Source organism: Moschus berezovskii, chromosome 15, assembly GCF_049115385.1.
Source record: "Moschus berezovskii isolate FMDL1 chromosome 15, NW_MosBer_1.0, whole genome shotgun sequence".
Taxonomy (NCBI): domain Eukaryota; kingdom Metazoa; phylum Chordata; class Mammalia; order Artiodactyla; family Moschidae; genus Moschus; species Moschus berezovskii.
Window position 1 is genome coordinate 58,788,423 of NC_142474.1, and position 15,788 is coordinate 58,804,210.

The 15,788-nt window shown below is 37.6% G+C and overlaps 1 protein-coding gene across 1 annotated transcript in view; it reads right to left on the reverse strand.

Annotated features, from left to right (window-relative positions):
- Positions 1–15,788, reverse strand: part of GPR158 (G protein-coupled receptor 158) — a 548,344-nt gene that overhangs the window by 140,117 nt on the left and 392,439 nt on the right. Inside the window, exon 6 of the mRNA XM_055428550.2 lies at positions 9,986–10,088. Within this exon, the coding sequence (XP_055284525.2) occupies positions 9,986–10,088 (103 nt within the window). The remainder of the gene's footprint in view (positions 1–9,985; positions 10,089–15,788) is intronic.

Consider the following 15,788-nt stretch of genomic DNA (forward strand, 5'->3'; position numbering starts at 1 on the left):
CCTTTCACTTCTCTTCTTTTCACAGCTATTTGTAATGCCTCCTCAGACAATCATTTTGCGTTTTTGCATTTCCTTTTCTTGCGGATGGTCTTCGGGAAAGCAGAATCCCAATCTGCTTTGCTAAAGCTTAAAAACAAAGGTGATACTCAGAACTTTAAGATGAAACAAATACTAACTGAAGACAAACAGCAATTATGAAGAGCTATTAGCTTTGGCAATAGCAGCTTTTCAATTCATTAGATGGGTGATCAAATAGGCTGCCTTGAGCAAAAGTACAGAGGATACTAGAAGGTTACAGTAGCACCAAGGAACACCGGTGAGTCTACAATATTCACCTGTAAACATGGGCCCACTGAGAGAAATTGTGACAATTGGTAAACACTGTGTTAACCTATCTGCTTACTTAATTCTGTTACACTGTCATCAGAACAACACAAAACTGTGGATATTTTTGTTTATATCAGTAAAATTTTATATTTACATAAACTGGTAAAAATATAAACTTCAGATGGGTAAGTAAACCATAGTACATTTACTCAATGAAATTCTATGTAACAAAACTGTGTTCAAGAAAACTGTATATACTATTTCAAATGAATATAATATACCAAGTTTTTAAAAGATCATATATAGAGAGACATTTGTATAAAAACTATAAACTTAAAGAATTAAATTAACAATAGATTTTCAAACAACTTTTTAAATTCTACTTTTCTATACATTTCAAAGTTTCTTTTTACTGTGTGTGCAATACTGATAATAAAACATTAATATTTAAAACGAGGACCCTCTGGATAGCAATGAGCAACAAAGAGGATTTTTGCTCCAAATCCCAAAGAACTAATTAACCCGCCAGTGCTACAATTACTGAAAAGTTTTAGACTTCTGAAATTCCAAAGGTATTCTATTTTTGTAGCTTTTAATTTTTATATATTTCAAAATGTACCCCAGGGCTTCCCTTGTAGTTAAGACAGTAAAGCAGGAGATCCGAATTTGATCCCTGGGTTGGGAAGATCCCCTTGAGAAGGCAACTGCTACCCACTCCAGTATTTTTGCCTGGAGAATTTCATGGATAGAGGAGCCAGGCAGGCTACAGTCCACGGGGTCACAAAGAGTTAGACACGACTGAGGGACTCACACACACACAAAACGTACCCCAGAAAGTTTTCTTCCTACGTTTTATGGAAGAAAAACACTTAGTTTCTGATTTAGAAAAGAATGAGGAATGAGTTCGAGGTGGGAGGATGGATTGGAGCAGCAGTTACAAATTTCAGGTCTTCACAGCATAAACACTAAATAGAAACGTCACTAAGGTTTTGCTGATTAGGACTCTTAAAGTGCCAGTAGTATAAAACTGTATTTTCTCAAGAGCAAAAACACAACTTTCAGACATTTGAATATCTGGATAGAAATCATGCATACCCATGAAGGACTGTTCAACCTTAAAGTTCTTACCTTTGACCTTAGTTTACCAATACTGGCGAGCTTCCCTGGGTTGGGAAGATCCCCTCAGGGAAGGGGATGGCTACCCACTCCAGTATTCTTGCCTAGAGAATTCCATGGATAGAGGAGCTTGGTGGGCTACAGTCCATGGGGTCACAAAGAGTTGGACAAGACTGAGCAACTAACACTTTGAATTTTTTTCTCTGATATTGGACAGTGAGCGTATGCTATTCAAGATGGCCCTAATTTGTTGCTTGTGGGTACGGCAATATGTTCTGGGAAGATGTGGGTCTATCCTAAAAACTTAGATACCTCACTTTTTTACTCATTTCTTCTTTTGTCCAGTTCTAAACAATACCTGGAGAAGACTCTTGAGAGTCCCTTGGACTGCAAGGAGATCCAACCAGTCCATCCTAAAGGAGATAAATCCTGGCTGTTCATTGGAAGGACTGATGCTGAAGCTGAAACTCCAATACTTTGGCCACCTCATATGACGAGTTGACTCACTGGAAAAGAGTCTGATGCTGGGAGGGATTGGGGGTGGGAGGAGACGGGGACGACAGAGAATGAGATGGCAGGATGGCATCACCGACTCGATGGACATGAGTTTGAGTGAACTCCGGGAGTTGGTGATGGACAGGGAGGCCTGGCGTGCTGTGATTCATGGGGTCGCAAAGAGTCGGACACGACTGAGCGACTGAACTGAACTGAAACAATACCTGGCATGGGGTCAGTGTCCAGTAATATTTTTTGACAGATGGATTTTCAGACACTTAAACCAATCAATAAATGAGTTGATCAGAGGTCACTTCTTGGAGGTGTGTGGCCCTCAGTGCTAGGAACTGGTCATAGCAGAAGATTATAGTTGGGACCTTTGCAAGACCAGCTATACGTGCTGTGTCACAGACCCCTTCTTCTTTCCATTCCACAGGCATGAGTTAAAAAGATGAGTCACAGACAATGAACAGAACCCAGCTGGTAGTAACAAAGAATCAAGCCAGACATTAAGGGTTCAGCGTTAGCTCTCCTACAAATAATGCTCATCTGAAATCATTATTAGGGCAAACATCTTCCTTTCCATACACATATTTGATTTTTCATTAGAACTGGAGGGAACATACTCATCAATCAATGTTTGGAGTTAACATGCTGCCGTGAGCTCACATGGTAAGATATATTTGTTGTTCGTTATTTCATATGTTTAGGATGATGAAGTAATCTGCCTCTAGTCTCCAGCTTGAGAAAATCACATCCAAAAATTAAGTGGAAATAGGTACATGCACATGAGTAGCTCCAGCAAATTCAGGAGTTGTCTGTGTGTATTTGGTTCAATATTTATAACATTCACAAAGACAGCAAGAGTTACCCAACCGTGGTGATGCTTACACTGCTATCCATAAAGACTGCTACTGTTGGGACATGAATACATATTTGCATATCCTAAAATTAGGATTAGCTACTATATATTCATGTACTTATGTCAAGAATGGCTAGCTGTAACAATAAGCTCAAAATGAAGCCCAGTGCAAAAATTTAAGTTATATTTCCTCACTATGAATATAGTCAATCTTTCCCTATAAGGTTACATATATATCTTATATTCACTTTTCTGTTGTCTTCTGGATTTTTATTTCTTGTAAGTGACTTTAGTGATCTTTTTCTTTGGATGAAAACACCACCTTAGATAGATCTTGGAATAATTCTGATATGAATTACAAAATTATTAAACACAAGTGGATTATTTTGCCTCTAGACAATTTATTCATTCAATCCCCAGAACACCTAATACATAATAAAACGATTAAATTCTCCATATTCATTTTAATATAATAGTCACTATAATCAGAGGATATCATGTTATCTCAATTATTCCTCATAACTTATTTCTGATGCATGTATGAATAAGAGGAGAATCTCAGAATATATGAGAAACTTCCCAAGTCTCTTGTGAGTAAGTAGAGATAAATGTCAAATCCAACTGCCTGACTCAAAGGACATCCTCATACAAAGATCCCACTAGATAATGAATAGTCTAAATTGGCAATTATTTGGAATTGTGAACAGTTTCCTCTAGAAAAAACATCATGGGGTACTATGAATACTAGAATGAATGCTGAGTGGGAAACACACAAAGTGTGCATGCATGCTCAGTCACTCAGTCGTGTCTGACTCTTTGTGACTGCATGGACTGGAGTCTGTCAGGCTCCTCTGTCCATGGAATTTTCCAGGCAAGAATACTGGAGTGGGTTGCCACTTCCTACTCCAGGGAATCTTCCCAACCCAGGGACTGAATATGTGTCTCTTGCATTGACAGGCGGATTCTTTACCACTGAGGCACTTGGGAAACCTGTTTACTAAGTGTACTAGCTTTCTATAACTGCTGTAACAAATTACCAAAAATTTTGTATCTTAAAATGACACACTTACATTGCCTCTCATATCTGTATATTTCATACAGTTGATCCTTGAACAACACAGGTTTGAACTGTGCAGGTTCACTGACGTGGATTTTTCCACATGGAAACTTGGAAATTGTCCTAAAGCACTGCATGATCAATAGTTCGCTAAATCCATGTGTGAGAAGGAGGGCTGACTGTAAAATTATACATGGATTTTTCAGCTTCACAGGGGCCAGTGCCCCTAACTCTTTGTGGTTAAAGAGTCACCTATAGTCATATTAATTCTTGTATTTCTATAGCTTGGAAGTCTGATATGGATCTCACAGGGCTATATAATTGATGAGTGACCAGGGCTACACTTTCTTCGGGAGGGTCCAGGACATTCCATTTCCTTGCCTCTTCCAGCTTCCTGAAGCCACCTCCGTTCCTTGGCTTGTGGACCCCTTTCCTCCATTGTCAACGATGGCAATGTATCGTTCCTCTGCCACTTCCTGTGTCCTCACGTCTGTCTCTGACCACAGCTGGGAATGGTTCTCTGCTTTTCAGGACTCGTATGATTAGACTGGATCTACCTGGATAATCTCTCCATCTCAATATGTGCAATTTAAGCACATCTGAAAAGTCCCTTTTTTGCCATGTAAAGCAGCATTTTCACAGATTGTGAAAACTTGAACATGCACATCTTTGGGAGTTTGGGGTACGCTATTCTACTCACAACAATGAGCTAATGTATGAATGCCTGACAGTCAAATTTCCCTGCCAGAGGTTTGTTGTTTTTTTTATAATTTGAGGGAAGTTGATTGTTAACATAAGTGAATTTCCATTAGCAGTCTAAAAATGTAAAATTATATAAACAAAAATAGTAAAATAAATTAAGAAATCTAATAAAATTTTAGCTAGCAGGGGAGAAAGAAGTTTTCTGGAGGACTGAGTATTGTATCTCTTAGTAGGACCCATTGTAAGGATAAAAACTGGAAAACATCTGGGGCATGAAAACGTTATTCTGCTGGGAAGTAAGGCAGATACCAGTTGGAAGGGATGAAAATGGGCAAAATGTCTGAGGAAAGGGGTAAGCAGAATAAACCCAAGCAAGAGCAGCAAAAAGATTCACACCCCACAGACAGCTTAGCCTTGCTTAGCAGTTTGCTGGGAGCTCAGCATCTCTATATTGTACCTGCTTTCAAAGAGTTTCCCACATTTTTTCCTCCAAGACTGCTGCTGCTAAGTCACTTCAGTCGTGTCCGACTCTGTGTGACCCCACAGACAGCAGCCCAGGTTCCCCCGTTCCTGGGATTCTCCAGGCAATAACACTGGAGTGGGTTTTCATTTCCTTCTCCAATGCATGAAAGTGAAAAGTTAAAGTGAAGTCGCTCAGTCGTGTCCGACTCTTAGCGACCCCATGGACTGTAGCCTACCAGGCTCCTCCACCCATGGGATTTTCCAGGCAAGAGTACTGGAGTGGGGTGCCATTGCCTTCTCCTCCTCCAAGACTACGTATTTTTAAAATCTCTGATTTTGGGAAGTCTTTGCTCCCCACCATCAACAGCCACCAGCATCTGCAAAGAAGGGGCTGTCACTTTCAGATGTGGGTCATTTGTAAGTTGGGTTTATCTGGAAATGTATGTGACCTGAAGTCAATTCAAAAGGCAAGAGAGGTTAAAACTGAGAGGCTGGTAATGGGTCCCTAAGAAAGAGAGATGAGACTGTACTGAAGACAGTTCATACTGTGACAGATGGGTTTGAGGAAGATGAGCTTGTCATAAGCTTGTATCTCATCAACCTGGAAGTGAACAGCCTGGATCTGAAGAGACAGTTACACATCAGTACTTGTCGATTCTGAAATCCTGCTACTATCCAGATGTCAGACCATATTAGCTCTCCTATGACCACCAATCTAAAGAGAGATGCTAGGAACACAGTCTCTGGGCTGTCAGCACAGTTTAAATCAAGTCATCTGAACGTATCTTTGTTGGTCTTTACAAGCCCTTTGTTTACTGTGGGCCTACGCCTAAATGAAGATTTTTAAATCACTTCATATTTTAACAGGATTTTTAACAGTTGCACTGACATTTTCTCTAACAGATCAAAACCACATCTTAGTTCCTCTCTCTAAATGGGGTACAAGACTATAGGTGGGAATTTCAGATCTTTTCCCTAGATTCACAGCTAAAAATTAAATAACTTTTATCTTTCAGGGGCGTCTCTGTTTCCTACATCCCATTTCCCCTATCAAGCAACTGATTTCCTCCTGTTACCTTTAATTTCTAAATCTCCTTCTTACTGCTCTTCTCAGTGGAGCACTGGTTGTTACAGATTTTTGCTGGGCCATCTTCCTTCTGATCCATGTAGAATTCATTTTCCAAGAATTCTAGATTTAAAAATTGGTTATCCAAATATAAAGAGACAAAGTACTAAATACCAAGGATACTTAAGGATTCTCTATTTACATGGATCACTGATGTGTGTTTATATGTGTGTGTATATTTGTTCGTTCGCTTATTCATTTATTTAACTACATCTATGAACATCTAAAATTCCATGGACAGAGGAGCCTAGTGAGCTACAGTCCATGGGGTTTCAAAGAGTCAGACAAGACTGAACAATTGAGCATGCACACTTATTATTTGCCAAGTACTTATTAAGAACACTTATTATATGTCATGTACTGTGCGAGCTGTTTTACATACATTATCTCATTTTGGGGGTCTTCAATATATTCTTTACCTTTGGCCCAAGGAATTCATCTGGTCATTCCCTACTTCACTGTAACCTCCTTAAGACTATATGAAAACTGACTATATGAACTGCTTGGATATTACAATAAAAAACTTAACATATTAAAATGAAGAAATGTAGTAGAATCATAATAAAAAATATAAAATATTTTTTTAAAAGTTTGGATAGTCCTTGGTAGATATCTTAGTGAGTTATAACTTGTATTCCTTGGGTCAAGGAATGAATAATGTTAGATTTTTATGCAACTTGATGGCAAGGCCATCAGGAAAGATATTTTTGGTCAAAGAGCACTTCACTGACCTCAAATTATAACTTGTAGATATCTTTCTGTTCTGTCATTGAGGCAGGCCAGTTCTAGTTAAATATGTGCTGAGGTCAAAGCTGAATCACAGCTATACCCAAATATAGCTCATCTTTCTGAAAACTGTGGCCTCTTTTCCTGGCTGTTGTGTGTACAACATAGGAGTTATTTAGGCTTATGAAGAGAAGCAGCCTCCTCTTAGAGTAGGTCAGTGAGAAACACTGGCTTTTAAAATAAGGAAGAAAGTAGGAGTGTGCAAATTAAATAAAGATAAGTTGTTAAAGGTTAACTAGTCTCTCCTGGTGGTGTTATAAGCAAATGGCACAGTCGTTCTCTAGTTCGACAATATTTAGATGTTTTATTTCAGTCACATAGTGGGAGCTGAGAACAAATGTGGGTAAACCAGACACAAAATACCCTCACAGAACATAAGCTAAAACCTATTCCCTTAATCCTTCAGTGTTGAATCATATGTTCTGTCTGGACCATAAATGTGAAGAATGCCAAAGTATCTGGGCTATTGCCAAGGTCTTATACACACACACACACACAAACACACAAGGAAAAGCACATCCATTATCATCACTGTTATTGTATTAGTTTTCTATTGTTGTGTAATGACTTACTGGAAATCTACAGCTGAAAACGCCTATTCAATCACTTACCAGCTGGGCTCTCTGCTTGGGGTCTCACTAGACTGAAATCAAGGTTTGGGCCAGGCTATATTCTCATTTGGAGCTCCAGGTCCTCTTTTAAAAAGTATCCAGGCTGTTGGAAGAATTTACAGATCCTTGCATTTATAGAACTGAGGTCCTTGTATTCTTGCTGGCTGAGCTCTTAGCAGTCACCCTAGGGTGCAAGCCACATGGTCCTCTCACAACAAGCCAGTTTACTTCTTCAAAGCTGGCACTAGAATCTCTCTCTAGTCTGCTCCTATGGGAAGGAGACTTATTTAATGCAATGTAGACACTTGAGTCGGAGAAGACAATGGCACCCCACTCCAGTACTCTTGCCTAGCAAATACTATGGACAGAGGAACCTGGTAGGCTGCAGTCCATCCATGGGGTCGTTAAGAGTCGGACAAGACTGAGAGACTTCACTTTCATGCACTGGAGAAGGAAATGGCAACCCACTCCAGTGTTCTTGCCTGGAGAATCCCAGGGATGGTGGAGCCTGGTGGGGTGCTGTCTACGGGGTTGCACAGAGTTGGACACAACTGAAGCGACTTAGCAGCAGCAGACACTTGAGCAACTGTACCATGACTTTTACTAAATAACACTGCCTAGCAAGGGGGTGAGTTCATTTTCTATTCACAGGTACCACCCACACTTAAGGGGAGGGAATTGTACAACACATGTGGGAACAGAATTTTGGAGGCCATCTTAGAATTATGCCTAAAACAACCATCACTCAGAACACGGGCTGAACCCTGTGAATCATTGCCTTAGGAGAGAGCAAAATGTTACTCACTTCCAGAACCTAGAAGTTTAGTGGAAGCGGTCTCAAGATGAAGACCAGTACTTTCCAAGAGAAAAACCAAGAAAAAAAATCTATAAACGTCTGCCAAGTTTCCGAGAGGAAGACACTCAGGTTTGAATCTCATGTATCCTTTGAACTATGCCCAGTAGAGATACATATTCCTATTCAGACCAATAATGAGGCTGACAAAGATTTATGGATGACTATCTAAACTATTCCTATACCTCGGTTCTAGTAACTCCAAATCCTAACTTCCCATAAAGCCACCTCATTTTTCCATACCCTCTTTGTTAATTATTATACCCAATTGCTGGCTACATGCCGATGTTAAAAAAAAAAATCAATATTCAAATAGCAACTTCGACATCTTCCAGAGTAAGATGAAACCAACCAGGTAAGCAAATTTTGATTCTAAAGTACCTGCATATCTCAAAGATATTATGAGTTTGGTTCTCGACCACTGCAACACAGTAAAATCACAACAAAGTGGGTTGCACCAATTTTTTTGGTTTCCCAGTACATATAAAAGTCATGTTTAGACCATTTTGCAGTCTATTAAGTATACAATAGCATTATGCCTAAAAGTACACCCTTTAATAAAAAAAATGCTTTACTGCTTAAAAAGTGCTAACCATCTGACAACACAGGGTTGCCACAAATCTTAATTGGTAAAAAAAAAAAAAAAAAAGCACAGTATCCTAGATGTGTAATACAGCAAAGCACAATAAAATGAGGTCTGCCTGTGTATGCCCTGTATCATCACCTCCCCTTGAATGCGGGTACACCTGTAAATATGATGCGATAGTCTTTCCTTTGATTAGGTTTACATTACATGGCAGAGAGACAGGATAACACTCCCAGGACTTATAGAATGATTACACTGTATGAGACTCCATATGAACAGGACTGGGGAGGTTTTCTTGGTAGCTTTGAAAAGTAAGGGCCACATGACTTGACCTTGAGGAGGCTTCTAAAAGCTGAGAGTAAGCCCAGACTGGCATCTAGCAATAAAATAGGGACCTCACACACACAGGTGCTAGGAACAGAATTCTGCCAGTGAACTGAATGAACCTGGAAGAAGCCTCTGAGCCTCAGATCAGATCACATTACAGGTGACACCTTGATTCTGGTTCAGTGAGACCCTGGGTAGAGGAACCACTTAATCCCTGAATGAAAAGCTACCCAATTAAAACCGTGTGATAATAAGATTGTGGTGCCTTAAGTTATTAACTCTGTGGTAATTCTTCATGTAGCACAGAGACCTAATATATAAACAAATTAATACATAAATAAATTAAGCAAACTAGCAAAATTAGTTTTAGGAATTTTCTGCAGCAATAGCTCACAATAACTGAATTATAACTGGTCTCACCAAGTAGCCAACAGTATTTTCAGGCATTTAAATGTACTGAAAATGAAAATATAACTAAAACAAACACATTTTTGGTGATATGCCAGAGGATTAGAGGATGACAAACTAAAGCAAAAACTCCTTAAGTGATGAAAGAAGGCCAAACCAGTAGGGATTTAATCATCTAACTTTAACAAGGTTAAAAGAAAATCTGAATAATTAATTATGACATATTATGTGTATGTACATATATGAACAGGACCAAAGGGCACTTACTCTGAAAGTTGTTGAATGAGAAGTCTCGAGGATGATAGAATCCTGCTTTGCAAATACACTGATAAGCTCCAAGCACGAATCCTAGGCCTTTAATCGGCATACACTATGAAGAAGAAAAGACAGCAGTACTGTTGATCATAGGTTATTTCACTGTACAAAGACCCATAGATATCCATCATTGCAAATGGTAACAGAACGATCACATTTTCCTGAAATAAAATCTCATTTTTGAACTTTTATTTTAGGTTTGTTTGCCAACAGACATGTTTTTAGAAGTAGCAAACTGAGTTTTTTTCTAAATATATGCCATTACAGCTGCAGTTGCCATATATCTTTAACTCATTCGGTTGCCAGAAGTATTTATACACATAGTTTTTTTTTAATACCTCACATATCATCTTATTGCTTTAAGAGATATTTCCTAAGCCTGTAAGAATACTTTTTTAAGCGATTCCATGTCACATATTTCCACCAAAGCAAAGGTAGATAGATGGACAGACAGATATATAGAATTTAAGATGTGGAAACTGCCTTTATGAATGAAATATTCATCAGACTTCTTCCCTGGGAAAAAATATACAAATTGATGGTCTAACAAAATGATAAACTTTAAAGTTCAATTTAGAAGAGGGGAAAAAGATAAATTAATAATCTGAAGCACTCTTTACCTAAAATCTGTTTCACAGACAAACGTTCATCATGTACCTAAACATGACAAAAAACAATGATTGGCTTTCCAAATATGTCACACCAGGGGACATAATGGATATCTCCCAAAAGCTTAATATTGGCTTCTTTCAAAGAAATCACTGAACCCTACCAAGATTCCGTTTAATACATTTCTCTTATGCTACATTCAAGTACATAAGGAGGGAATAGCTTCTATTAAAATACAATTTACCAGTAAAACAAGGTATTTCTAGAATTTGATCAACACTGAAATTTCTTCTCTGGTATCTCTCTATCTCTATCCCAACCCTTTGCCTTTCTGCCAATTATAATCTATCAGAGGAGCTCAGAATTTAGTAAATTTTAAAATTATAAAGTGTCCCTCTAACACAGAGGCCCTTGAGAGAAAATTTCAAATTATCAAAATAATAATCCCTCAGTCTAAGCTTTAAATAATTAGTAACAAAATCAATACTGCATATCTTGAAAACTCTTAACGAACAGTCAATAAGGTAGCAAGAGCTAATATATGCTCTAAATTCACAGGTTATAGCAAGAAAAATCTTTGGGAAAACAGCTTTCTAAAATAACTTGACTGTTTTATTTCATTATTACCCTTTCTTTTTCACCCAACAAATACTTAGATCCAATTATAGCTTATAACTGAAAACACAGTTCTTAACCCAGTTCTTAACCCATACAAGGACAGGTAAGCACCAGTCAATTCAACTGTGTTGGCAAGTATTTATGAAAGAACTATCCTGTACGTAGAGGATTCCTCCAGGACCTAAGTGAAATAACACATCTTACTTATAAAGATCCAGTGACAGAACAGTTCGGACCCTAGTTTTGAATTTTATAATTACATTTACTTAGGAGAAACAAAGTAGAAGAAGAGAATCTATTATTTGTGGTCAACCAGAAAATATATATTTGAATTCTGGCTTACTAGTTATGTGAATTTGGGGCTGTTCTCTTAATTTTTCTGAGCCTTATTTTTTTAACTTGTAAGAACAATCATTGAATCAAACTCAGGTACAGTTTTAAGAAGGCAGAACTACCAAGATGTCTTAATAGCTGAAATATGGGGAAAGAGGAAGAGAAGAATGAATGACTCCCAGGTTTTTGTCTTGAGCAGCCTAAAGAATGGAGCTGTCATCAAGGAGCTAGGAAAGGCTACAGGCAGAATCAATACCGAGAAGAGAGCACAAAGCTCACTTTTGCAAATGTCAAGTGTGAAATGTCTATTTGCAATTTAATTCTCCATATCAAATAAGCAGTCTGATGAAGTAGTATGGACTTTAGGAGAGATGTCTGGGCTGTATAATTTATGATCATTTGCATAAAGATGATAGACAAAGCCATGAGGTCAGATAAAGCTAGATCAGTAAGAAAGTGCCTATGGGCAGTGAAGGAAATAGATTCAAAGTAATGAGACTCAGGACATTCCAAGGTTAAAATGTTAGGCAGAAAGGAAGAAGCAAACGACACCAAGACCAGTTCAGTGAGGTATCATTATTTAGCTAAGTAGATTTTGAAACTAAGTGTATAACTAACATGGAATTTGTGAGTTACATTTATTAAACATTCATCCAGTCAAGATGTATCCAGGTAAACAAAGCCTTAGATACCAAGAATATAGTAGTGTATATATATTCTTTGCCAACAAAGGTCTGTATAGTCAAAGCTATGGTTTTTCCAGCATTCATGTATGGATGTGAGAGTTGGACCATAAAGAAGGCTGAGTGCTAAAAAATTGATGCTTTTGAACTGTGGTGTTGGAGAAGACTTTTGAGTCCCTTGGACTTCAAGGAGGTCAAACCCGTCAATCCTAAAGGAAATCAACCTTGAGTATTCACTGAAAGGACTGATGCTGAAGCTCCAATACTTTGGCCACCTGATGCGAAGAGCCGACTCATTGCAAAAGACCCTGATGCTGGGAAAGATTGAGGGCAGAAGGAGAAGCAGCAACGAGGACAAGATGATTGGATGGCATCACCAACTCAGTGGACCTGAGTTTGAGCAAACTCCAGGAGTTGGTGAAAGACAGGGAAGCCTGACATGCTATAGTCCATGGGGTCGCAAAGAGTAGGAAACAACTGAGCAACTGAACAACAAAATAACCAAATATATTTAGTGTATTTTAAATGCACTTTAAATAACCAAGAAGGTAAAAAATTTATAAACTGAAAAATACTGCTGAAAGAAATGGAAAAAGACAAAAAAATGGAATGGATATCCAAAGGAAAGAGTGTTGACGATGGTGGCACAGCCTGACTACCAGCAAGTACACTTAATCAGTAATCAAAAACCTCCCCACAACCAAAAGTATAGGACAAGACAGCTTCACTGGGGAATTCTACCAAAGTTTTAAAGAAGATCTAATAATCTATGCAAAAAACTGGAGAGAAAGGAACACTCCCAAACTCATTTTATGAGGCCAGAATTACACTGATACCAAAACCAGACAAAGATAATACAACAAAAGAAAATATAGGTCAATATCTCTGATGAACACATAACCAAAAATTCTCAACAAAATATTAGCAAACCAAATTCAGTAATACATTAAAAGGATCACACACCATGATCAGTGGAATTGATTCCACAAATGCAAGAGTGATTCAACATCTGCAAATCAATCATCATGATTCACATTAACAAAAAAAATAAAATCATATGATCGTCTCAATAAATGTAGAAAATGCATTTGACAAAATCCAACATCCATTTATGATAAAAAAAAAGACTCAACAAAATAGGTGTAGAAGGAATATATCTCAACATAATAAAGGTCACATATGACAAACAACAAATACACAGTTGATATCACACTCAATGGTGAATAGGAAAAACTTTTCCTTTCAGATAATGAACAAGGCAGGAAACCCACTCTCCCCACTTTAATCAACATAGTATTGGAATTTCCAGCCACAGCAATTAGCTGAGAAAAATAAATAAGATGCATCAAAATTTTAAGGGAAATTATAAAACTATCTGCAGATAACATGATACTATACCACAAAATTATAGTAGTCAAAATGGTATGGTATTGACATAAAAACAGGCACAAAAATCAATGAAACAGAATAGAAAGCACAGACATAAACCCACACATATTTTGGTCAACTGATTTATGACAAAGAAATCAGAAGATACAATGAGTAAAGCATAGTCTCTTCAATAAATGGTGTCAGGAAAGCTAGACCGCTACCACACAAAAGAATGAAACTAGACCACTATCCTACACCACTTACAAAAATTAATTCAAAATAGTTTAAAGAATTGAATGTAATATCTGAAATCAGAAACTCATAAAACAAAACATACGTGGCAATCTCCTGGATATCTATAACATTTTTGTGGCTCTGACTCCAAAAACAAGGGAAACAAAAGTAAAAATAAACAAATGAATCGACATCAAATTAAAAGGTTTCTGTACAGAAAAGGAAACTGACATCAAAATTAAAAGGCAACCTACTAAATGGGAGATGATATCTATAAATCATATATCCAATGAGGGATTGATATAGAGAACTCAATAACCAAAAAAAAAAATAAATTGCCATCTGACTCGATAATCCCACTTCTGGGTATATATCCAAAAGACTGAAAGCAGAGTCTTGAAAAGATATTCAAACGCCCATGTTCACTGGAGCATTATTTACAGCTGTCAAGAGGTGGAAGCAACTCAACTGTTCATTAATGGATAAGTAAATAAAATGTGGATATACAGGCAATGGAACTATTATTTAGTCTTTAAAATAAAGAAAATCCTGTCACGTGCTAAAACATGAATGAAACATGAGTACTTTATTCTCCCTGAAACAAGCCAGTCACAGAGAACACAAATACTGTATGCTTCTAAGTGGTATCTAAAGTAATTAAATTAACAGAAAAATAAACTGGAATGGTGATTTCCAGGGACTAAAGGAAGAGAAAAATGAGAAGCTGTTTAATGGGCATTGCAGGTGGATTCTTTACCATCTGAGCCTCCAGGGAAGCCCAGGAATACTGGAGTGGGTAGCCTATCCCTTCTCTAGGAGATCTTCCAGATCCAGGAATCAAACTGGGGTCTCCTGCACTGCAGGCAGATTCTTTACCAGCTGAGCTACCAGGGAAGCCCCTATGTATTTTTACCACAATTAAAAAAAAAGCTTTTAAGAGTTCAGAGCAAAACAGTCTTGTCTCCCTCAACAACAAGTATGTAAAGACCACAGGGCATACTACAACACATAATTGCCATGACATATAATCCATCTATGGAGAAAGAAATGGCAACCCACTCCAGTATTCTTGCCTGGAGAATCCCATGGACAGAGGAGCCTTGCAGGCTTCAGTCCACAGAAAAGAGTTGGACATGACTTAGCAACTAAACAAACAATATAATTTACCTAAACACCTGGTTAAACATAACTGCAGAGCAAAATCTGGCCAGCTTGACAGTCATGAAGAATTTTTATGGAGGTACCAACGAGCAGGGAAATGGCTAAAATGAAGGCTAAAATTAGATATGTATAGAGGAAGTATTGTTTGGCATTTAATGGAAACAATGCTTGTGCCTAAGGATTACGTTTACATATCATTCTGAAGATTAATTTGGACTGAAAGGAGGCAAAAATGCAAATACAATAAAATTCATATAATTAAAAATCCTCTAGAAATCTTCAAATACCTTTTAATTTGTTTTAAAATCTTCCTAAAATGTGAAACACTTACTGGCTTCTCTGAACCGAACATCATGAACAGAATTTAACATTTCCTTCATGAGTCAGAATCATTACTTTGAACAATAGGTACTGAACTATGCTGAATACACTAATGCCCTCTGGAGCTATTAAAGGTTTATGGCTATTTTCTCATATACTAAATAGCCTAGACTGCTGTACTATTTGCATTCTTTTGCTTAGTTTTTATATTTTCCTTTTCCTTCTTAATTTTGTTATCATATTTTAATTGTAAAATATAAAGATACTTCTAGAAGTGTCTTTTCCCTCCTATATTATGTTTTAATTGCCTGTATACATGGAACTATATCATCAAACATAGAAAGCCAAGAGTACACGAGATAACACATAACAAAGTGAGAATAAATAATAGTAAATATTTTATGTTTACTCCAGGTCCTGTTCTA